The 25,058-nt window shown below is 46.6% G+C and overlaps 1 protein-coding gene across 1 annotated transcript in view; it reads right to left on the bottom strand.

The window, feature by feature from the left end:
- Ak4 (adenylate kinase 4) overlaps positions 1-25,058 on the bottom strand; it is a 46,647-nt gene that overhangs the window by 13,605 nt on the left and 7,984 nt on the right. Inside the window, exon 3 of the mRNA XM_055628950.1 lies at positions 3,655-3,774. Within this exon, the coding sequence (XP_055484925.1) occupies positions 3,655-3,774 (120 nt within the window). The remainder of the gene's footprint in view (positions 1-3,654; positions 3,775-25,058) is intronic.

Raw genomic sequence — 25,058 nt, 5'->3', positions numbered from 1 at the left:
AAGCAATTGCTGCTGTTTTGCTAAGTGGGCAGGATGTGCCTGTCAAACTGACTTTTAGATATTTATGTTTAATGCAGATTGGTGCTGCCATCAGGTTTGGTCAAAGATGCTTCTGTTTGAAATAAATAGGTGACAGTTAAAAGTAGAAGCTGATAACTGTTCAAACCGCTAAGAATAAGTGAGTCCCTGAACAGGACATCTGTGCTACCAACCTACCCACACTCATAACCACACTCACAAAGATTTGCGTGGGTATGTGCTGGCCACTTTTATGTGAATCTGACACAAGCTGGAACCACCTGAACGAAGAAGGAGCCTCAATTGAGAAACTGTCCCCATTATGACTGGGCTGTAGGCAAGCCTGTCGATCACTTTCTTAATTAGTGACTGATGTCAGAGGGCCACTGTGGGATGGTCCTGGTGCTACGAGAAAGCAGAAGGAACATGCCAGTAAACCCATGGCCTGTGCATCAGCACCTGCCATGAGGTTCCTCATGAACTGTGGTGCGGAAGTGTAAGCAAATAAACCCTTTCCTCCCTGAGTTTCTTATTGGTCACAGTCGTTTCATCACAGTGATGGAAAGCCTGACTGAAGCAGGGTGAGAAGCACAGGAGCCGGAAGGAGGAGTGTTGTGAAACAACATCGTCTAGGCACGGCACAGCCTCTGCACTTCTGAACTCCCGCCCGTTGTTATCACTTGCACAAGACCTGCCTAGACTGGGCCCCATCGGTGTTCTGTCCCACTCTGCAAGAACTGACAGGCAGATGAGCGGGACTGCTCCAGTTTCTTCAGCTGTGTATCTGCCGGCTGGCTGCCCATTCTCCTACAAAGAAGCCCTCGCCCACGCTCCTTAGTTAAGCTCACTGGGGCACACACAAACCAAAATGACAGAGGAAAACAGGAAAAGGGTCTAGTTGGGGAAGGGGAGGATCAACAACAGATGGAAGAGCAAATATGGTCAAAACACTTACGTACAGCATTTCGTAACGAAACACATATAAGCTAATAAGCATATTTTAAGTCTCTCTCCATCAAAACGCTTTTCGTGGTTGCTTGACCAGTGACAAAGCTTGAGTGACACACACACGATCTTTGCCCTTTTTTTGCAAGCTCACTCTACGTCGAGTGACGGCCTACTTAGTCTGTGTCTACCCTCCCCTTCAAATCCCCCCCCTTTTTTTGCCCTGGCTGTCCTGAACTCTTCTGTAGACGAGGCTGGCCTCAAACACACACCTGCCCCCGCTGGAATTAAAGACGTGTAGCACCATGCCCAACTCAAATCCCTATCTTCTTTTTTTTTTCTTTATTTATATATTTATTTATTACAATTTATTCACTCTGTATCCCCATTGCAGCCCCCTCCCTTGTCTCCTCCCCATCCCACCCATCCTCCCTCTTCTCCCTCTATGTCCTTTCCCTAGTCCCCTGATAGCAGAGGTCCTCCTCCTCTTCCATCTGACCCTAGCTTATCAAGTCTCATCAAGGCTGGCTGCATTATTTTCCTCTGTGGTCTGGCAAGGCTGCAACCCCCAGGGGGAGGTGATCAGAGAGCCTGCCACTGAGTTCATGTCAGAGACAGCCCCTGTACCCCTTACTAGGGAACCCACTTAGAAACTGAGCAGCAAATGGACTTCCTTTGAACAGGGGGTCTAGGTCCTCTCCATGCATGGTCCTTGTTTGGATTCTAACTCTCACAAAAGACCCCTATTCATAGATTTTTTTTTGGTTCTGTTGCTCTCCTTGTGGAGCTCCTGTCCTCTCTATCTTTCTATCTCCCCATCTTACATAAAATTCGCTGCACTCTGCCCAAAGTTTAGCTGTGAGTCTCAGTATCTCCTTCAATACCCTGCTGCTGGGTAGAGTCTTTCAGAGGTCTCTGTGGAAGGCTCCTGTCCTGTTCCTTGTCTTCTCCTACTTCTGAGGTCTATCCTGTTTGACCTTCTGAATGAGGATTAAGCCATCTTCCCTATGGTCCTCCTTCTTGCTTAGCTTCTTTAGGTGTACAGACTTTAGTATGTTTGTCCTATATTATATGTCTAATATCCACTTATAAGTGAGTATATATCATTTGTGTCTTTCTGCTTCTGGGATACCTCACTCAGGATGATCTTTTCCAGTTCCCACCATTTGCCTGCAAATTTCACGAATGCCTTGTTTTCAATTGCTGAGTAGTATTCCATTGTGTAAATGTACCACAACTTCTGTATCCACTCTTCTGTTGAGGGACATCTACATTGTTTCCAGGTTCTGGCTATTATGAATAGAGCTGCTATGAACATGGTTGAGCAAATGTCCTTACTGAATGGTGGCTCTGCAGCCAACCACTTTCCGTGGCTTCCCTTCTCCATCGATTTCACAGAGGTCTACCCTTCCCCTAGTTTCTTGTCAATCTTAACCAGGTTGATCTGGTGCTCAGCACAGAGAGTCTCCACCAGCTTGACAGGCATGGGCTCATCACAGCTGGCTGCAAGCACACAAAAATGGGCCTGGCACATCCCTATTTTCTAACCCATGGTTTCCACCCAGGGGACATCCATCTTCTCACTTATATTTTGTGTGTGTGTGAATGTGTGCCTGCAGGTTCGCATGCATACCATGTACAGGCCTAGTGCCAGTAAGGCGGAAAAGTGCTGGATCCCCTAGAATTGAAGTTGCAGGCTCAAATCCTGGTCCTCCACAAGAGCAGCGAATGCCCCTAACCACTGAGCCATCCTCCAGATTCCACCTCACCTTTTCCAAAACATTAACCCAACCCTTTCTTTCCTCAGTAAAACAATTTCCTCCCTTCTGTCCTTGGTGAACCATAAAATGGTTTTTCTCTTACAGTATTTATAGCCATTTTTTCCCATTTCTTTATATAGGTTTCCAAAGATGGGTATTAGCACCTTAATAAACAAGGTTTAAAACTCTTTGCCAAAAAAAAGGGTCAAGTGAACATCCTTTAAGACACATCCCTGGGGCTGGAGAGATGACTCAGGTTTGGAACACTGGCTGCTCTTCCAGAGGTCCTGAGTTCAGTTCCCAGAAACCACATGGTTGATCACAACCATCTATGAGATCTGGTGCCCTCTTCTGATGTGCAGACAGAACACTGTATACATAAAAAAGACACATCCCTGGGCAGAAATTCAGAACGGAATGGCTGGATCATAAATATGCCCTGTCCTACTAAGGCCCCACTCTGTATTCCAGTGCCCTAGAACTCACTGTTATAGCCCAGGCTGGCTTACAAATTGCAGAGATAAGAGACCTGCCCTCACATTGAGCTAACGCTACAATTTTTATAATTATTTCCTATGTAGTCAATATAGGATTTTTAGACACGCTAGCTCTGCTAAATTTGAGTGAAAAACAAGAAACTTGCAGTTGGAATTTTATAACCCCAGTGAATGAAAAAGCCTCTTAATTTAAGATGGTACAGTCAGTGTGAGTTCAAAGAAACCATGGAACTGAGGCAACAGCAGCAGAAGTGAATAAAAGCCTTCGCGGTAATGGAAGGCAGACAGAAAATGAAGAGGCTTTGCCACACTGGGATTCCACGTTGCCAAAGTAAAATCTTCAATCAATGACAGACTTGGGGAAAGAAGCAGCTAATAAAAATGATGAGAGCAATCAAGGTGTCAAAGGTCCAGCCCGCCCATCAGCCACTCACCATCTAACAGCCAGTGCTGGGCACTCCGGGTCTCCAGTTCTGACATCATCAGACGTGTGATCACATGATCTGGAACCAGAAGACCTTTTTCTAGGTACTGCTTTGCTTCGTGCCCAACTTCTGTTAAAGAGATAAAAACAAATACTCAAGAAGGCTTCCAAGAATGTGTCAGCACAAGTCTGTAGTTCCAGCAATCAGAAGTTCAGCATCATCCTACTAGCAGGTTCTAGGGCAAACTGGGCTGTACGGGAGGAAGAGAAGTTAATACGCTCTTGGCCGCTGAGCTTTCCATTTCATCGCCCGTTACACGGCAGCAAAGTTGAGTGGAGGTAACTATACAGTTTTAGCATTGTTTTTTTTCAATAAGGCACCTGTTGCTTTTTATAAATGCCTACTAGATTATAAAAAGCAACTCTTTGCAATATCACAGGCAAAAATACAAGAAAAGGAATAGCCAAGATTAAAATAAGGAGGGAGGCTTAGAAAGGAGCAACGGTCAGGCACTGCTGCACATGCCTGTAATCCTAGCACTCGGAGAGGACGAGGCAGGCATATATCTCTGTAAGGCCAGCCCAGCCTACTAGACAGACAGACAGACAGACAGACAGACAGATAGATAGATAGATAGATAGATAGATAGATGTGCAGGCCCCAGCCAGCTATGTATTATGACTGTAATCACAGCTGTTGGGAGGCTAAGGCAAGAAGAAGAGCACAAAATGGAGGGGACTAACCAGGTAGAGACTCTGATCTCAAAGAAAATCAATGGCAACACAGCCACGGCATCCCAAGCCTGAACATCTGTTAACATGCCACCAGAAGCCGAACCCAAACTGTGCGAGTGTGTACTTTCCAAGATCTGTAGCTATGGAAACCCAAGATGACTCCGTACAGAGTTATTTGCTGCCAGGCTGGACCAGCAGATGACTGGAGGATCCCAGGACCAATATGGCGGGAGGAGAGAACTGATCCCCACAGGTTGTCTTCAGCAGCCACAACTGTGCTGTGTGCACGTGGATGCGCGCGTGTGTACAGACACACAAATTTAGAAGGAATCGCATTTATCCAACAAGTGTTACTAACTGCAAACTATGTGGTGGGTTCCAGCCATGAAGAAAAGCTTGAGCTCGCCGAGAGCAACGTGGAACCTTATGCTCCTAAGAAGAATGGCATCCGTGGCTGAGTAAGTAACACATCACAGTACTGTGCTGAAGCACACAGACTGCCGGTGATGGCCTAAAATCCTCATGAAGGCCCTCACCTCCAGAGAGAGATTTGACAGCTTGACCTAATTCACAGGCCATAAAAATTTCCACTTTATGCCATACAACACTGAGGACTAGAACAAGCTGCTGGCTATACGGCCGGCAGGTGTGTTGATGAACCCAGTGCTGGGGATGAACCCAGAGCCTCACATCCAGGCACGTGCACCATCGCTGAGCCTTTTCCAAGGGCACTTGGGCAGCACAGCGCAGGAGACCGGGACACTCAGCGTATATGGAGCAACCTCAGGCACTCACAGGTGGAAAGCACACAGGAAGACACGGGGGTGCATCTGGTGGTGACTCTGAAAGGCGTAGCTTTTAAAGCTGCTTTAGGAAGGTCACGCTCAAACCCCACGACCAGCTACTTCAATTGAGGGGTGCAAACTCAAAAGTCTAAGTAGGGTCCTCTACGGAAAACAATGGACTTCACGATGGCATGGCGGAGGGCTGAACCGAGGGGTTGTAGGTCACAGAAGAGGGCACTGTGACACAGGAGCGGGGTGGCACGGCGCATGCAAAGGAGGCTGTGAGAGCCCCAAGCAGAAGACAAAGCTCGACACAAGAAGCAGAAGCCAGGGAAGGGGCCCTTCCTCTGTCCCTTGAGAGAGTACCTTGGCTTGATCCAAACCAAGCTTAAAATAACCGCGTGGGGAAAATGGCCCGCATTCTCACTCCAATGTGTAGTTGAGAGAAGGGGTCCAGGTGCCGCATGCTTTCCCAACGATTTCAGGCACTTGTGGCCTCCCTCTGAAGGACGGTAGCCAGCATGTCCACTGCCCTGACACAACACACTATACCCCTCAACCGATTCCCGCCACAAAGACCAACCGTCACAATTAGTGCATGAAGAAAGCCCTCTAGGATAGGACCTGTCACAAGACAGGCCATCCCCAAAACTGGCCCTGCAACTGGCCTTGCTGGGTTTCGTAGAAGAGAAAGAAAAACGCTCATTAAAAAGCTAATGCCAGCATGTTTAGATGAATTACAGAGCTGGTCCAACTTCCCAAGGAAGCCAATGATTGGATGCAAGTACTGTTACTTACTTTTCATTTGTTCGTTCGTTCGCTCATTCATTCATTCATTCATTCATTCATTCATTCATTCATTCTTATCCTCCTCCTCTCCCTCCCCCCTTCTCCCTCTCCCGTGCAGGGGACAGGGACGCCAGATGGGGTACATCTTAGTTACACAGTGGCCTCTATGTTTAAATCAACGGGCTTCAACCTCCCATGCATGTGTCTGTGCCACTTTCCCAGCAAAAATTTTAAACTTAAAATTCACAATGCTTTAGCCAAGTGGCTCATCACACTTCTGGGTTTTGTTAGCTCACATTTGGGGGGGGGGGGGTGTACGGTCACCTATTCATGGAAGTAGACTGTATGTGGTCAAGAATCCCACAGCCAGCTGTAAAGGGCACACCGAAAATGAAGAGAAAAGGAAGGCCTCTTTCTCTGTAACTCCGGAAGGCAGTGCACTGGGGGGCAACCTTCAGGAAGCTCATCCTAGAACTCCTATTGGGGGCAGTCACCTCAAACCCTGAAGAGAAGGAATGAGTTCCAAAGAGGAACAACTTCAGGAGGATGCAAAACCTGACAGGCTGCAGCAAGTCAGAGAGGGAACCAGCGCCGCCAGGGACATGGTTGCTGGTCTTATGGCTTTTATCCCACTAAGAACTCATTGAGTTGGGTAGATGCCAGGCCCTGCACCAGCATCCCACTTGGCCTGTCTCAAAGCTTAAAGCTTTCAACAGCAATGTATCATGGCAATTTCTGTCACTGGGCAAAAAAAAAAAAAAAAAATTAAACACAGAACAATTACAAATACCAGATACCGTTGCACACACCTATAAACCTAATACTGGTGAGACAATGTCAGGGGGATCGCCACACACGATGAGTTCCAGGCCACCGAAAGCTACCCTCAACTGGCAAGATGGCTCCACCAGTAAAACCACTTGGCACCAAGCCTGTTGGATGCCCAGGACCTGTACAGTGGAGAGAACGGATTCGTGCAAGTTGTCCTCTGATCTCCCATGTGCCGCAGGCACACAGCACTGCCGCCGCCCCACACACGTGGTGGAGTGGTTTGGGAAGGTTTAGGTGATACAGCTTTGGAGGAGTGATGTCACTGGGCTTGCCTACCTCTATGCTCTCTGCTTTGTGCCTGTGGTTGAGGACGTGAGTTCCCAGCTGCCCGCTCCTGCCATCCTGCCTATGGCTTACGGCCATGCTTCCCTGCCACAGACTCTTAATGCAACCATAAGGTGAGATAAATTCTTCCTTTGATAAGCTGCCTTGGCTATGGTGTTTTGTCACAACAGGAAAGTACTACAATGCTCACCTGACTTTCACTGGCAAAAATCCTAATAAATACAAAGAAGGTGTGCATTTTCCTTCAGAAAGAATCTGACCAGTTATACAAAAGTTAAAAGCAGGCAAAATATTCTGACAGTGTGTTACATATTACAAAACTATGTGAGAAAGTAAGATTAGGAGACACAGAGCAGTGGCTGGCAGGAGCAGGGGTGGAAAGGAGACACTTAAAGGGTACAATTTTATACCCATAATGTTCTATTTCTTGGGCTAGATAATAAACACAACTGTGTGTGTGTGTGTGTGTGTGTGTGTGTCCGTCTGTCCGTCTGTTCTGACCAAGGGCAAACTGGATTCAGAAGACAAGCTAGCCAAATGTTCACCATGCAGCAACTTTTCATGTTGTGTCTGGCTTTGTCACTAAACCTTCAATGTCTCTGAAGAAAGTCCTTGACAAGGAACCAATCGCTTTCAAGGCTACATACCCTGTAAGCACCAGACGCGGAACGAAAGAGATGAAATTGGGACCCCCTTAGTATCATCCCTTCTACAGACACCGATGGCAGAAACTGGAGGCAGGTCCAACACGCATAGTCTGAGCAGCCTGACATCCATAAACTGCAGCCTTGTCTTCCTGTCTCCATCATGATTCAGAATACTCTCCGGAACATTCAGGTACTTCCTTGAGAAATACTGAGTCCTCTTATAAAGGATTTATCCTTCCTTCATATTACTTTGCTGAAGAAAATGCGTGAGCCAGGGATGGTGGCACATACCTTTAGTTCCTCCAGTTAGGAAGATAGAGGCTGGAGGAGCTGAGTTCCAGGCCAGCCTAGACTACACAGCAAGTTCCAGGCCAGCCGAGGCAGCATCGTGAGACCCCAAAGGGGCTCAGCAGGTAGTCACAGGAGGAATGCTCTTAATGAATGTCCGAAAGCTTCAGAAGAAAAGATTTCAGAAAATCTGGAGGAAAGGTGTTTTGCCAACCCTGTGGTTGGAGAGGACTCATACATACAACTGTCCTCTGACCTCTATGGTACCCAGGTGCACACAGAACCAACCGCAAATAGTGACAGGCTGAAGAGATAAGCTCCGTGCTGTTCACCCACGTAAAAACACCAAGCGTTGGAGCATGTGCTGAGAAAGAAGGAATCCCCAGAGCTTGCTCTCCAGCCGGTTTAGTTTAATGAACAAGCCCTAGGTCCTAGTGCGAGAGTCTACACCTGTGAAATGATACCCACATTCATTCCCCAATCACCACTTTCCAGCACCCGGAAATGATGCATGTCAAGGCCTGGCAAGTAGAGCCAGCGCTCAGTCTTCTCTCCTGGCACTGGACAAACTAGACATGGAGGTGCACACCCACAGTTCAGCTCGGAAGGTGACTGTGGGACGTTCAATCCAAAACAGCTCACTATAGAGTCTCAGGCTAGCCAGGGCTACACGAGGCTGACTTTAAAGAAAATGCCCAAGGCAAGGGCTTACCATCAGGTAACTGTGAGGACCAGAGTTCAGAAGCCAAGAAGCCACACAAATGAGTGACGTGGTGGCCAGCCTGTAACTCTAGACCTCAGAAAGTAGAGACAAGGCTTGTCCCTGAACAATCTAGCTAGCCTTGACCGCAACAAGAAGCTCTGGGTTCAACTAAGAGGCCTGCCTCGATAAAGATGGCCAGGAATCAAAGAAGATTCCCGAAGACACCTTCACGCACTGCACACATGAGCAGGCTCACACCGTTACTCACATACATGTGCGTGCGTTGTCAGGCTGGGCATGGGGTGACTCATACCTCCAATTCCATCACTCGGAAGGTTGAAGCAGGACAATCATCATGAAGACAGCCTGGACTACAGTATAAGATCCTGGGTCAAACAATAAACAAGACAAACAAGCCCAAGTCTTGTAGAGGAAGAAACTATGGCAAAAACTCCAAGCACTGTGGCACTTTGCCCAAATGAGTCTTTTCAGGCATTCAGGATCTAAGCTCCAGTCAGCACAGGCGTTCTTTCCTTGGTACCACGAAGACAATTTTAAGATCACCCCGTGACACTTGCTGCTGTACCGGAAGCACTGAAGAGAATCCGGAGTCTAGTAAAATGATAAAGAACAGACTCTTTCTAGCCGTCTGCCTGGGTTCATGTCTCAGCTCTGACAATTAAGGCTACTATAGAAAGGGCTTTTTTGGTCATGTATGCCATCGTGTGCCCTGGATTGGAATGACTGATGCCTCTGCAAATAATGGTTCCTCTTTGCAAACTTCCCACAGTGTTGGAGGCACTTGCTCCTGAGTGTCAGTGGGCGCTCTAGGCAACTTAGAAGAACTCGCTGAATCACAGTACCTCTCAACCAGCCCAATTCCTGTCTCCTGTTTCTTTAAATTACAAAAGAAACTGGAGAAGTAACTTTGCTGAGGGCTGTAGAGATCCCTAAGTGGCTCAGAGTGCTCGCTGTGCCAACATGAGGACCAGAGTTTGGATCCCAGGGCCCACAGAACAAATCAAGACCCTTTCCAATGCCTTTAACTCCAAAGTCCTTTTCTTGCCTCCACAGGCACACACAGGCAATGCCTCCTCCTCAGCACATCAATTACTTGAGCCTTCCTATTGATTTGAAGAATAGTGCAAACCCTCATTTTTAAGAACTGAATAAATCATAAAGATGATGGTGTTTCATAAGCCAAGCAAATGTAGACATCTGCATCCTGGGTATTTTCTTGGCCCAGTACCAGAACACGTGTGCACTCATAAAATAGGCCATGAACATCTGGTGCAGTACCACACGCTGCCTCCCAAGCAGCCAAGAAAAACAGAGGCAGAAGACCACAAGGAAACAGATAAGGACAAGTACTCTGGAAGTCAGCCAGAGCCTGAAGATTCACAGTACTGAAGCCTCTTTTCAGGCTCAAGCCTGCACATCAGTCCTGGTAGCCACCACAGCAGACATTAACAAACATTCCTGAGGGGTGGGATTGGACTTCCTTCCTTCCTGGAGCTCTCTTTCTTTGCAAAAAACCAAAGGGCAGGCATCCCTGCAACCCGATCCCAGCCCAATGTCTCACCCCCCTTCAGAGGACAGAGAGGAATTTCATTTCTAATCTGACCCGAAGTCATTCCCGGCTATGGCAGAAGACTGATGCGCAGTTGGTGGGGGGTGGGGAACCCCCTAAGCAGGAAGAATCTTGCTCTGTGCATCAGCTGAGGAGCTACTGTTCTCCACACCACCTACGCAGGTGGTGAAGGATTCCACAGCTGCTGAGGCACCACTTTTTCCCTCTCCATCCTTCAATTAATTTTCTCATAACCTGATGGAGAGCTAAAACCACAAACCAAAAAGGTGCCCAGCTCACACCTTCCCAAAGCAAGCTGGGAGCTGGGTGAGCAAGGTCTGAGACTTCCCGAAGGATTTCCTCAGCCGTGGAGCAGCCCTGTGGCACACTGACAGGCCAACCTGTCAGTCAGCTTTCAGCAAAAACAGCTGGCAGCAGCAGCAGCAGCACTCACTAAGCACTACGGATCTGGGGCTGGAGAGATGGCTCTGTGCAGTTAAGGGCCATTGTCCTCTCAGGAGTTCTGGGTTCGGTTCCCAGCACCCACGTCAGGCACCTCCAATAATTCCAGCTCCAGGGAATCAAATGCCCTCTTCTGGCTTCTGCAGGTACCTACACACATGTGGCATACACACAGCCAATCCAATAAACACATAAATCAAATAAAATCCTTTTAAGAAAAAAAAACCAAAACATTAGCTGGGCAGTGGTGACGTACATACATCTTTGATCCCAGCACTAGGGAGGCAGAGAGGCAGGCCAATCTCCGAGTTTAAGGCAGAGCGAGTTCCTGGACAGCTAGGACTATATGGACAAACCCTGTCTTGATAAACAGGTAGATACATAGAGACATGGATGGATGGATGGATGGATGGACGGACGGACAGACGGATGGTCAGACAGAGGGATGTACAGAACGAAGGACTGACCAGTGATTGCCAACCATGGTGAAGGCTATCTGATTTCTGTTAGCTGGGCATGGTGGCATACACCTGTAACCCCCACACTAAGGTAGGTGGGTTACAAGTTGGATGTCAGCCTGGGCCACATAGCAAAATTCAACCTGTCCCCCCCCCAAAAAAAAAAAAACATTTCGCATAAAAACCTATAAACTTTATATTATGCTTGTTTCCTTCTTTTTTTGTTTTACTTTGTTGAGACAGGGTCCTCTCTCTTGCTTTGTAGCCCTGAAGTGTATATGTGGTCCATGCTGACCTCAAACTCAGCCCATTAAATGCTGACTTTTTGTTTTGTTTTGTTTGTTTGTTTTTTCAAGACTGGGTTTCTCTGTGTACCCTTGGCTGTTCTGGACTCACTTTGTAGAGCAGGCTGGCCTGCCTCTGCCTCCCTAAGTATGGGGATTACAGGCGTGTGGCACCAGGCCCTCTGACTTCTCCATTTCTAAGTGAGGCTTCTATTAGGGGGAAGACTTCGATGCCCAGGCATTTTGGACTGCACGCATGGTCGTAAGAATAATCTTTTCCTAACCCTGGCTACAGCTTCCTCTCATTCTTATAAGAGCTAAGCTTCGGTCATACTTACTGTTCCCAGTGTGCAGTTTCAAATAAAGAGATAGAACACATTTGCCAACACTTGGATTCCGCATAACTTGATAGAGTCTTTACTGTGGATGCCTCACTAGGGCAAAGCCTTTCCCGCCAACATCCTCCTGCAACTAACTGCCCGTCTCTGGCTGACTGTCTACAGTTGTTCTTCATGCAAGCTCCCCTTTTCCTGTCCTCAGGCTCACTTAAAGCCTCATGGAACCAGATGTCCCATCACTTTTTTCTTTAAGTTATTAGTGTACGGTTGTTTTGCCTGCACATTATGTCTGCAGACTATGTGCTCAGTTAGTGCCCACAGACAAGAGCATGGGATCTCCTGGAACTGTAGTCATAAACAGTTGCGAGCCACCAGGTGGATGCTGGGAATTTTTAAACCTGGGTCCTCTGCCAGTCCTATTAAACACTGAGCCACCTCTTCGGCCCCAACCTTCTTTTAAAAACAAACAAAAGAAGATCTTGTATGTACCCTAGGCTGGCCTGAATGAAGCAAGGTAGTGAGCCTCTTGTCTCGGGCTCCCAAATGCTGGGCATGCACCACCATGCTTGGCCCATCCATATTTTTCAATGCTGTAAAATAGAAGAGCAAAAATAAATAAATAATAAAAGATGCACCAATGACGGTCACGATGATGATGATAAATGTACTAACAACCCAATACCTACCCTAGCAAGGAAGGTAAAAATCTTATAGCTATCAAGTTTATCCAAAGGTAAAGGTGCTTGCCACCAAGGCCGACAACCTTAGTTTCACCTTTGGGACCCACAGAATACAAGTTTAAAAAACAAAACAAAACAACAAAAAAAAAAACTGGGTCCCACAAGTTCACACACACAATGGGAAAAAAAAAAAAGACAACAAAAAGAAACTCAAATCTCTAATGTTCTTCCCTTTCTTAAAGACCCTTGTGGGGAAGACAGCTTTATCTAATCTTTAAAAGAGCCAGTATTCAAGCTTTTACTTCTGCTTCCTCAAATCTGGCCATTCAAGGAGCAATTGGTTGGGTCTCTGAACCAGGAGACAGAGCTTGGGGTTGGGGGAGTAAGAAACTACCAGGTACTGTAAACCAGGAAGTGGGATGCAGAAAAAGCAGAGCCTCCAGCCATGACAGAGCAGGACAGCCACATGCTGACCTCTAGCTCGGTGGGCAAAGGCTAGAGGCTGTGTTAGTAATGGGTGACAGCAGTGTCTAATATGCCATGCCAGAATGTTGCTTGCCCTGAACCTTCAAGGCACTCTGAGGGAAGGAAGTCTCGGGAAGGAAGTTACTAGAACAGCATCCAACATAGGATGAAGCCATGCAGGAAAGACTAAAAAGCAGAAGTAAATGCCAGGCAAGCAGGAAATCTGAAATGGGTACCAAAGTTACCTCAGAAGGATGGGCCTGGGTCCTGTCTTCATGCTACAGAATTCTTCCATAAGCTGTTACATCCCCTAACCCTTCACTAAACGGAATGGGCCAGCCTTGTCCTTGAACTAACTCAGTGGCCACCGCAGGCCTGTCATCCTCCTGCCTCAGCCACCCAAACTGCTGATATTACAGGTCTGTACAACCCCATCTTAGAATTCTTTTTTTTTTTTTTTTTTTTATGCAAGGGTGGGGGTGCAGTGGGAATGTGCATTTGAGGGTCAGGTGCCCATAGACACCAGGTATTGGACCCCCCGAAGCTGAACACAGGACATAAGGCCGCTGTGATCTACTCCATGTCATTGAAGGGAACTGAACCCAGGGCCTGTGGAAGAACGGTCTGTGCTCTTAACCACTGAGCCAGCCCGACTTGCATCTTTTTCATGTAAGATGGCGGAGGACTTGAGAATAGCCAATGAAGCTTTATTGGGAGCTCTATTCCCTACATCCTATTACGCCTCATCAGAAAAACATGGCACCAGGATTTGTGCAGATTTAGTAGTCTCTTGAAATCTCAGACCAAGCTGGTCCAGAATCAGCGGGGGTGGGGGAGGTGCGTTGTGACAATGGACCCAGTAAGCACGGTGCTGGAGATGGCTCAGCAGTTGAAAGCACTAGGTGCTCTTGCAGAGGACAGTTTTGATCGCTCCAGTTCCAACGGACCAAGCCCTTCTTCTGGCTTTTTCAGGCACCAGACACGCAAGTGATAAGGAGACATGAATACACGCAGAAAAACACCTATATACGTGTAATAAAGGTAAATTAAGAAAGAAAGAGCTGAGGACTGGAGAGATGGCTCCGTGCTCTCTGCTCTCCCAGAGGTCCTGAGTTCAATTCCCAGCAACCACATGGTGGCTCACAACCATCTATAGTGAGATCTAGTGCCCTCTTCTGGCCTACAGGTGTACATGCGGATACAGCACTCATTAACGATAAAATCTTTAAAAAGAAAGAAGGAACAGAGAGAAGGAAAGAAAGCTGCCAGGCCGCTCTCTCTGCGGACAACCCATTCCCACAGGCTCCTAGACATTCCAAGGTGTTTCCCTCATTAAGCAAATGGCCTGTCGGGTATCAGCCCCTTGATCTCAACTCATAACCTTACTCTATCTGATCTTCAAATCCACACTAGTAGTTCAAATAGCACATACCTGAAGCTGAGTGCTCTATCGGGGAGACTAATTTTAGAGACACTTCAAAATATTCACACTTATCCCGCTGCCAGAGAAAGAAGAAAAACACAGGCACACGGTTCAGAAATGCCCGGGCTCCTCTCCAAAAGGTGCATGAAGACAGTGACATATTTGCCAGAGTGACTTCCCTCCCTTTCTCGTTATAAACCAGGACACCTATGAGCCTCTAGAGATGACTAAAACCCAGGGCGTACACACTCCTCACCAGCCAAGGCAGAGGATGAAAAGAGCAGCCAATGAAGTTGTTGTTTTAAAGCCAGTCCACTTCAAGGGTATAAACAGATTCTACTGCTCTGCTTAAAATGTCAAACAAGCCTCACAAAACTGTCCCCTGACCTCCACGTGTACCTGTGCCACCATGGCATGCACACATACGCAAATGTGCAAAGTTTATTTCTGGTTTTGTTTGTTTTTCATTTTAAGAGGCTCAGTGGCTTTCCAGGTGTCAGGTTCAAGTCCCAGGACCCAGCTGGAAGCTAACAAACTTCTGTGACTCCAGTTCCAGAGGCTCCGACGCCCTCTTCTTGCCTCCTAGGGCACCATGGCACACACATATGGTACAGACATACATGCAGGCAAAACAGCCATACACAAAAGATAAATGCTAGCATTTTCTTCTGCCCACTTCTGTGATGTTTAGTCTGTTTCACTCTGTCTTTTATATGGCCTTCCAGGAACAACTACACTTGTGATTTTGTATAGAGAGCAACAAATCTGTACTTTTGAAAATTATAGGGTTAGGCATGGCAGTGCACACTTAAGATCTTAACAGCTTGGGAGTGAGTTCCAGGCCAGCCTGGTCTGTTCAGCTTTAAGAACTCGTCTCGAAGAGGAGGAGACACTGCTTCATGAGACCACAACAGTGAGGACCGGGTCCTCAGAGGGAGCAGCCATGATGGAGCTCCAACAGGCTCCTGGTCTGCACCGCCTAACACTTGGACAACTTCTTACGGCCTTTCAGAGGCCACTTATCACTAGGCAGATTTAAGAGGAAACTAAAGTGCCAGTCAGTGACCGAAGCTGGAGTTCAAAGCTAGCCTAGGCTATACACACAGCGAGTTCCAGGCCAAACTAAGCTACAGAGGCAGACTATTTCCAAAACAATAAAAAGTAAACAGCAACAGAACCAGGAAGTCAAAAATATTCTCTTAAGGTCCAGGAACACAGTTTGCCAGCTTCAGCGAGGTCCTGGCTTCTGTCCCTAGAACATCCTGCAGCCAGCAGCAGTTCCAGCGAGGGCTGGGCCACCATCTGCCTCTGCCTCTCAGTCACAGCATGGAGGGCAGAGTAGTCTCAGGCAGCAAGCTGGGCTTGGCTGGCTCCTCCGTGCGTCAGCTAGGGCAGTCAGTGCTGCAATGTGACATTCAGAGCACCTCTAGCGCAGGACAGGAGTCTGCCCGAGCTGAACTAGCCAGACAGATGGTAACGATAGGACATATTTACAACTGTCCACTGGAGTGTATGACAAACTCATTCCAAGCCCAGGCAGACCTTGACTTCCTCAAACTCCCAAAGAATTGGGTCCACTACAGATGCCAGATGCATTCAGCAGACTCATTCATTTAGTGAAGTATTTCAATACTAAAAGACTTTTAAATACCAAAAGCTAAAATAAAATAAAAAAAAACTACAAAAATTTTAACTCAAAACAGGACTCAACCTTGCACTTCAACTCAATTCTCAAGTCTGTTGGTTCTGGTCTTTACTTAAAATTCTAACCTCTGGAGCCTTTGAGATGGCTCAGAGTCCTTGCTTGCTCCCAGGTCCTACATGGAAGGAACGACCTTCCAGGGAGTTGTTCTCTGACCTCCATACAAGAGCCATGGCTCACGCAGGGCCCCCGAAACCCCCCATTCCTCTCTCCACGCAGCCTCTCAAATAGTGGGAGGGACCTCAAACTAGCGCTTTGAGCTGGGCGCGTGTATATGCATCCCACAGAACCAGCCACCCATCCCGTGGGCGGACATGGAGGATTTCCTGAGCCCTGACCTGCGCGCATGCTAGGTGCCAGGTGTAACTCCCCACCCCCTCCCGGGTGCTCCAGCCTGGCATGGCAGCGAGACTTCTCTCAAAACTTGACATTTTGTCCACTGCCATGTTAAAACTACTTATGTCACTGGAGGTTTTTCTGTTTGTTGTTTTGTTTTATACTCTGCGGTATAAGCGGTTCTGGAATTTATCATATAGGATAAGCTGGCTAAGTAACAGAGGTCTTCCTGCTTCAGCTCTCCCAAGAGCTAGGATCACAGGCGTGAGCCACGACACCGGCGCTATTCATAGATGAAGAAGAGATGGCTCAGCAGGCAAAAACAAGTACTGCTCCTATAGAGGACCCAAGTTCAGTTCCCAGCTCTCACTGCCTCTTAACTCCAACTCCAGGGGACCTGATGCCCTTTTCTGGCATTCCTGGGCCAGGTGAGTACAGGTACCCACAGACACAATTGGGTACACTTAACTTTGGGATAGCTCGGTAGTTCAGATCCTTTATGACTCTTACAGAGAGAGACCAGAGATCAGATCTCAGCATCCACATCAGGCCATACATGGGATTTAATGACCTCTCTTCTGACCTCTGAAGGCACATGCTCATGTATGAATAAAAAAAACAGAAGAAAAATATGGGACTGGAGAGATAACTCAGCAGTATTATTCCTGAGGATCAGGATTCAGTTCCCAGCACCGACATGGAGGCTAACATTAACAGAGATTTAAATTATAGCCAGGTGGTACTGGGGTGTGCCCTTAATCCTAGCACTCAGGAGGAAGGTGCAGATGGATCTCTGAGTGTTCGAGGCTAGCCTGGTCTACACAGTAAGTTCCAGGACAGCCTAGGCCAAAGAAACCTGTCTCGAAAAAAAAAAAAATCAAAAAGCAAATTATTAAGATCTCAGTATCTTTCACATTCCCACCAACAGTGCCTGGCTTGCCTAACTCAAGGTCCTAGCCCTATAAGCACCGGAAAAATTCTCCAAGGTACCTCCGCCATCACTCTATGTGAACAAAGGCTGGTTACCTCATCCAAGGTCATGGAGCTGGGGTGGGTGTCACTGACAGCTCTGCTTAACCTAAACAGATTCAGATTCTAGAAAGTTAAACAATACAGGGCTGAGGAGATGGCTCAATCAGTAGCAAAGCACTTGCAAGGCCAGGGTGAGGAACTGAGCTCTCTACATAGTACTGTGCTAATAGAGAGTCACCATGGTAGCTTGTACTTTCAGTCCCAGCACGAGGGAGTCAGGAGGATCCCTGGAGCTCAACAGCCAGCAAACCTAGCTTAACCGATGAGTTTCAAGAGAAGTGAGACCCTGTCTCAAAAAAAAGGCGGCGACCTAGCGATGACTCACTGGATGAGAGCACTGGCTGGTTGCTCTTGCAGGACCTGGGTTCCATTCCCAGCAGCCACTCATATGGTGCTTTACTGCCTGTAATTCCTCACAGTAGACCCAGCATCCCCTGCTGACCTCTAAAGGCCCCGGTACACAACGTGGTGTTCATGTGTGCAAGAGCACGCTCACCTGTACTCATAATAGAAAAATTAAGTCTTGGGGGGAAAAAAAAATAGATGAAGCCTTAAGTGAAGAATGACACCCAACGCTGACTTTTGACCCCCAGACACAAAGATTCAAACACACAAGCACATACACATACCAAATAATAATAATAATAATAATAATAATACATGGAACACAATTCAAATTATTACACATAAATATGGGCAAATTGTAATCTTCAGCTGTTTGCTCAGTTGATCAACGCCCTGCAATACTTAAGGGCCATCAGGGGACTATACCCAGCACCCAGAGGTTCTTCCCATCAATTCTACACAATCCCCCTTAACTCTTGACCTGGCATAGGGTCAGGGAGGATTTAAGGCCCTGAATCGAAGGGAAGAACGACATGATAACCCTGGTGTAATTGCAGCTGGTGTCTTATACGACCCTCACACGAAAACTCAGATACCATGAGCTTTGGTGGGGAAAAGGGAAGGGTCAGCCCCTCACTAGTATCCATCCAGGGCAGGCCTGGGCCTTGCACTGATTTTCTACTGCTGAGTACAAGTGTGAGCCACCACAACCGGTTGCACCAGGATCTTTTAAAAGGCTAAGCAGTCTTCACAATGCCTGAAATAAGATGAAAACTGAGAAAGAATACGGCGGAAGCCCCCAACAGCTCAAATGGTTCCATTCAGCCACTGGTAGGGGTGCTGGCTATCGAGAGAGAGAGAATGGGTTTTTAAAAAACTCTCTCTAGCAGGGAGCGGGGCACACAGTTCACATTTGTAATCCCGGTTCTAGGTCAGCCACCCTATGCCGCATGGGGATTCCTAGTCTATATAACCAAACCATGTCTCAAAAACGAAAAGGCACAATTTGACCTGGTCGACATAGCGAGTAAGACTCTGTCTCAAGAATCAAACAAACAAGAATCCAGGAGCTGGGAAGATAGCTCAGTAAGTGTTTGCCACAAGCACAAATACTTCAACTCAACTTCACTATACACACTAAAAAACTTGGCCTGGTGGCACAGCTAGATTTCGGAGGCTCAGTGGCTAGCCAGCCTAGCCAATCAGTGAACTCCAGATCAGTGATCTGGAGTTTTTCTTAAAGAAAAACAATTGAGTAGTTCCTGAGGAACAATACACCCAAAGCTGACCTCTGATGAGGTCATGCACTTGTAGCACGTGCTCGCACTCACACACTCACAAGCACACACATGTATACTACAGTTATGTTGATAAACTGTCCTATGCAGTCTGAGCTTACTGGGAAGCCAGCTCTGGGAGAGGCTGCCCCCTCCCCGCCCTTGTCCATTTCAAATCCAAGCACGCTTGTCTCCAAGTGTTTTCCCAGGCTCCTTTTCTGAGGATGGGCTGGTCCCCTAACTCTAGGACAGGAAGGGGACACCACAACTGCCTATGAGTAAAAACATCATGCATATGAGAACAGCCAGAAAGCGATCCTTTTCCACCAGATGTTACTATTGTCTATGCCGTGATAAAGCGGCTAAGGTGAGAAGGGGAGGTCAGCAGGTCAGCTTCCTCAGGCAGTCAAATGGACACATCTCTGCTGGATGTGTATATGTCCCTGATTTGATGGAGTTAGCTCTCAGTTGGGCTACACCAGGCATCTTCTCTGGATATTGACTTTTTCTGAGTACCTGATCTGGTTTTGTTCTCTGTCTGCTACTTCTCTGCTAATTGCTATTTATTTCTTTGCTCGCTACATTCTAAACTGACCCAAAAATGAAAAGCACAGCTTTTCTACAGACTGTACAGAACACACATCGTACCACAGACATACATGTACACACACACACACACATAAAAGGAGGGAAGGAAGGAAGATAAATCTAGTTATATAATCTCAGGAAACTAGGGCTATTTTTCTCAGGAAAAGAAACAACTGAAGTTGGCAAAGAGCTGCCTTGAAACCATTTCCAATTATCTGAAGAGCAGGTCGATGAATTTATGTGACACTGAAGACAGAAGCTGGACAAATGGATGGCAGCTTCCTGATGATCACTTCAAGGACTTGGCGCTCATCTCTGTATGAGGAGGAAAGCTGCAACAATTAGATCTATGTATGCAGTGAAGAGCCAGCTCTGGAGGAGCCACTCAATGCCTGGAGGGGGGCCGGAGAGTCATCAGCCGCCACAGGAGGGAGCAAGTGTAAAATGGTCACTTGGGCAGAAGACCCAAAATCCCTTCCAACTCTAAAACATTTAAGAAAGTGAATACTTAAAGTTTACCAGGTTCATTGTTATGCATACCATTTAGTTCCTAAGAACTCTGAAAAACCAAAACAAAACTCAGCGGAAAAGAGATTTTGTACTTCCTCCAAGCTGCAGACTTCATTTTCCTAAACTGGAGTCAAAAACCAATGTTCCTTTGGAAAAATAGAAGCATGCTGTTATCAAAGATAACTATGTGTACCTAAGATGTTATCAATAGTTACCATCTAAGGGGGAAAAAAAAAACTGGGTCAATTGCAGTGGCGCTTGTAATCCCAGCACTCAGGGAGGCAGAGGCAGCCTGGTCTACAAAGTGAGTCCAGGGCGGCCAAGGCTACACAAAAGAAACCCTGTCTCAAAAAAAAACAAACAAAACAAAAAGAAAACTGGAACTATATCACATATTCAATCTACACTGGCTATTCTAACCAGGTAACAGCTACTCTCCTTTAGACTAATATCCAAAATATGAACTGAAAAAAAAAAAGGACAAATGAACCTATTTTTACATAGTAAGAAGACCTAAAGTGATGTGTTCTCCAGTGAAGGTATATATGTATATGTATATGTATATATATATATATATATATATATATATATATATATATATATATATATGTGTGTGTGTGTGTGTGTGTGTGTGTGTGTGTGTGTGTATGCTTACAGTCATAAGCACAGAAATGCAAGTTCTACAAGCCAAAACCACTTTTATGCCAGTAAGAGGCAAAAATGAAAGTCAGACAAAACTTGCATGTTAGCCTTGTTCAGTGGATCCTCACTGCTGGTAAGAGTGTAGAAAATGAACAAGCCCAGCATCAGAGGCAGAGGCAGATTTAAGGTGGGTACTCAATGAACACCAGGAGCCTAGATGGTGGAAAATGGGTGTGGGCTACCTGCCAACGGTCACAGGGTCTATCTGATAGGAAAACTTTATGATTGGGTGATGAAAGCGGCATTACCACTGTAAAAATAGACCAAATACTATGGGGTCTGTATTTCTTTGGGTGTTGGTTGACTTTTTTTGTCGTCACATAACCATGTTGGCCTTGAACTCATAATCCTCACTTTAGCTCCCAAATGCTGTGGTTAAAGAAATAGACTGTTTGAAGAGCGAACAGGGCCCACCTCACATACATGCCAGACAAACCTACCGAGCTATGCTTCCACCTATTTACCAGTCTTACTAAATTACATCAGCTGAGACCTCCCCTTGCAGACCAGGCTGGCCTTGAACTCACATCCTTCCGCCTCAGCCTCTGAAGAAGTAGGGATTGTAGCCTTCGACACTACCTGCTTAGCTTGATTTTTACAGTATTTTTGTTTTAGGGTGGTGGGTCACTGGAGAATGTGTGGATGTCAGAAATTGGTTCCCTGCTGCCGTCTTCTTTTGAGGCAGGGTCTCTCTCACTTCTTGTGAGAGTTCTGCAGTTTCACAAGCTTCCAGGTGAGTTCCTCACCTGCCTGTGGGAGTGCTAGAGGCATGCCAGCCACCACATTCAGCTTCTTACTTGGCTTTGAACTCATAATCAAGCTTGCATGGCAAGTACTTTCACCTACTGGGCATCCCTAATTTGAACCTTTTCTGAGACAGGGTTTCTCTGTGTAGCTTTGGCTGCCCTGGATTCGCTCTGTAGACCAGGCTGGCCTCGAACTCAGAGATTCCCGTCTCTGCCTCCCAGAGTGCTGGGGTTACAGGTGTGCGCCACCACCTGACTTCAGTTTGAACATTTTTTTTTTAGAAGGGACAGTATTATTGTTCGCAAATTATACCTCGGTAAAGCTGGCTTATATAGTAACAAGAGCAAGAGAAATGGATTTCTTATATAGTGAATCTGACCACTCAGAAAACCTTGAGCCTGCTGCCCTGTGTCATACCAGCCTACACCCCCTGTAGCTCTGTGGTTCGGTAGAGTGTTTGCCTACCTTGGATGAAGCCATCTTCCCGGGACCAGTCATCATCACTATGCTGTGCTACCTCATCTAGTTGATCCTGGACACAATACGGAAAAAAAAAATGACACACCTCACCCTGAACTCAACTGCCATTAATCAACTTACTATTTAAATGAGACTATGGGTGAAGTCATTATTAACAACCAAAGGAAACCTGTTACTTGGGGGCGGGGGGAATGAACTAAGGTTGCAAATGGTCCCAGCAAAGAGCCGCCTGCCGTGGGAACAGTATGAAGAGCTTCAAAACCAAGGATGAAAAAAAAAAAAAAACCGGATGCAGAAAAGAAAGGCATTCCAGGGAAAAGTTACATCTGAGCAATGTCCCCCGCCCACCTGGTCACTGTCTATAACACTCCACCCCCCCACCCTACAACACGGCACCTGGCCTCAGTGGAACATCATGAGACCCACCATTTGAGCCCTAAGCCATTAAGCGCCTCAAAAATCAGAGAACAAGTTCTGCTTGAACGCTTCCCCATGCCTAAAACCAGGACAGAAACTGCTGTCCAACGCCTGATGGAGGAACACTGGGCTCCTGCAAGATTCCAGACCTCATGCTGTTCTACAACAGAAGCTCATTTCTACCTCAATACTCCCACAGATGCTTCCTGGTCGGACCTTTTGGGGAATGGGGGTGATGCTATCTTCCTCATAGACGCATTGGCTTGAGGGCAGAGCTCCCCAAACCAAAACCCCACAAGCCCCCAGTCTACCAAACCTGTTTCCTGGGACAACAGCCCAGACTAGCTTGGCATTCTCAATCCTCCTGCCTCCGCCTCTTGAGTGCTGGCACTTGGGATATGTGCCACCCTGCCCTCCCAACTTAGAGGGTCTTTTACACCTCAACACACTTGTGGAGAGCGCAGTTGCTATGATTTCCTGCCACCTGCTGTGCTTCTGTCAAACGTGACCTCTACACCTAAAGAGTTAAGATAATTGCCAATGATAATTTTAAACGGTGAGGCTTTAAAGGTATCAATTAGCTCACGATCTCCCTTGAGAATGGAGTTACCTTGCCTGTTACGAAAGGCACAAGGGCTGGAGGCATAGATCAGTTATACTTTATACTATGGTCTCAGTACAGTTAGAGTACAAAGCTGGAAGAATCGATTTACAAATTGGGCATGACATCACATCATGTAATCCCAGTGCTCAGTGGGAAGCTGAGGATACATGATTAGAAAGCTTACCTGGGGCTTCATGGTCAGACAAAGTATCAAAAAGCAAAAAGGGAAGCGGTCAGCAGGATGGCTCAGAAGGTAAAGGCACTTGCCAAGCCTGATGATGGATTATTGCTCAATCCCTGAAACTCACACAGTAGAAAGGACTCCTACAAATTGTCTTCTGTACTCTGAGTGCACAACCACCCCACACAGATACACATAAGAAACTTTCAAAAAGAGCAGGAACAAAAGGCTTTAAGCATCTCTTCAGCCCTTTCCCTTCATTCCTTTAGCAAATGGGCAGTGCTTGGGGAGCCAGCGCAGAATCCCGATGAGACCTGGATCCTGGAACCTGCAGCCTTCAGAGAGAGGTAAGAGCAAGGCTGGACGGGCCTGCAAATTAGGCATGTTAAGAGGCTGGGGCAGGAAGATCAAGTTCACAGCCAGGCTGGGCCACACACTGACTGACATGCCAGACCAGTCAGGACTACAAAGCAAGTCTACTGGCTCCAAGAACGTTGAAGTGAATTTCCATTGCCTTAAACGACAGTGTGAAACATTTTGTCTTTAGCAGGCAAACAGATTAAGATACACTGTTTCAAAATGGCATTTCTAACCAGGTCTCCAAGACAGGGCTACGGACAATTACAAGCTGACCCAGGCTATGTGACAAGACTCCATCCCAACAAAAACAACAACAATAAAAAAAAAAAAAGCAGTCAGTGGAAACAGAAATTCCCCAAGTGGTCAGGAAGGTAGCATGAAATCAACAACCTGAGTCCCGGGTATGACTTTGTCCAGCTAGCTGTCTATAGCTCAACCTCTAGGGCCATTTACTTTTAAAATGATATAGCAGGAACTGCTACTTTGTAAGTAGGCTTGTAGATTCTAACAGGAACAAAAGGGCCCGCCCAGGACCTGGAAGGTGCTACACTCACTACAAACTCAGGAACAAGTACCAAGAATTACAAAGTGCCAGGTCAGTAGTGGGGGAAAAAAAAAAAAAAAAAGGTTTATTAAAGTACTAAGTCTAGAAAATAATTAATCTTCAGCTTCTTCAGAAACTGATGGTCAGGACTAATGCTACAGTATTTCCATAGGAAACCAACACCTACTGCTAGGCCATTTCCCTAGTACAAAAGTTCTCAGGCTTAGAGGCGAGGCTGTTAAAATGTAACATCAACCATCCAAAATGGACCTCATGAGGCTGTACAAATGAGACCTTTTGTACTGTGTCTAAAAGGCCAAACAGAACCTAATGTCAGTGGGGTGAGGGGTCAGAGAGTAACCCTAAAAACTATCTAGCACCTACTTATGTTAAAAAAAAAAAAAGGACCAAATTCAATTTCTTAAAGGAAGCCCTGACCCACAGAGAAAAGTTCAGAAAATTTCACAAGAAAAATATCTACAAATTGCACATGAAGCAACACCGCAGAATACAACACCATTTAATAACTTTTTTTTTGGCAAACAGGTAGCCAATAGACCTTCGTAAACTGTCTAATTCTAACTAATAGTTTGAACCCCCGTTTACCAGTGTCATGACCATTTGCCATTGCTTGAACTCTAGAAAGGTCAAAGTTTCATAAACTACACTATATTGCTGAACGCTGGGGAGGCAGAGGCAAACAGATCTGATCTGATTTTGTGTGTGTGTGTGTGTGTGTGTGTGTGTGTTTGTGAAGCACACCCCTATGGAAGGCAAGTTTCAGATCCCCTAGAGCTTACACACACACACACACACACACACACACACACACACACACACACACAC

This window comes from Psammomys obesus, unplaced genomic scaffold, assembly GCF_907164565.1.
Source record: "Psammomys obesus unplaced genomic scaffold, mPsaObe1.curated_primary_1811, whole genome shotgun sequence".
NCBI classification, from domain to species: domain Eukaryota; kingdom Metazoa; phylum Chordata; class Mammalia; order Rodentia; family Muridae; genus Psammomys; species Psammomys obesus.
The sequence above is the reverse complement of the archived record's forward strand: the minus strand, read 5'-3'. Positions and strand labels throughout refer to the sequence as shown.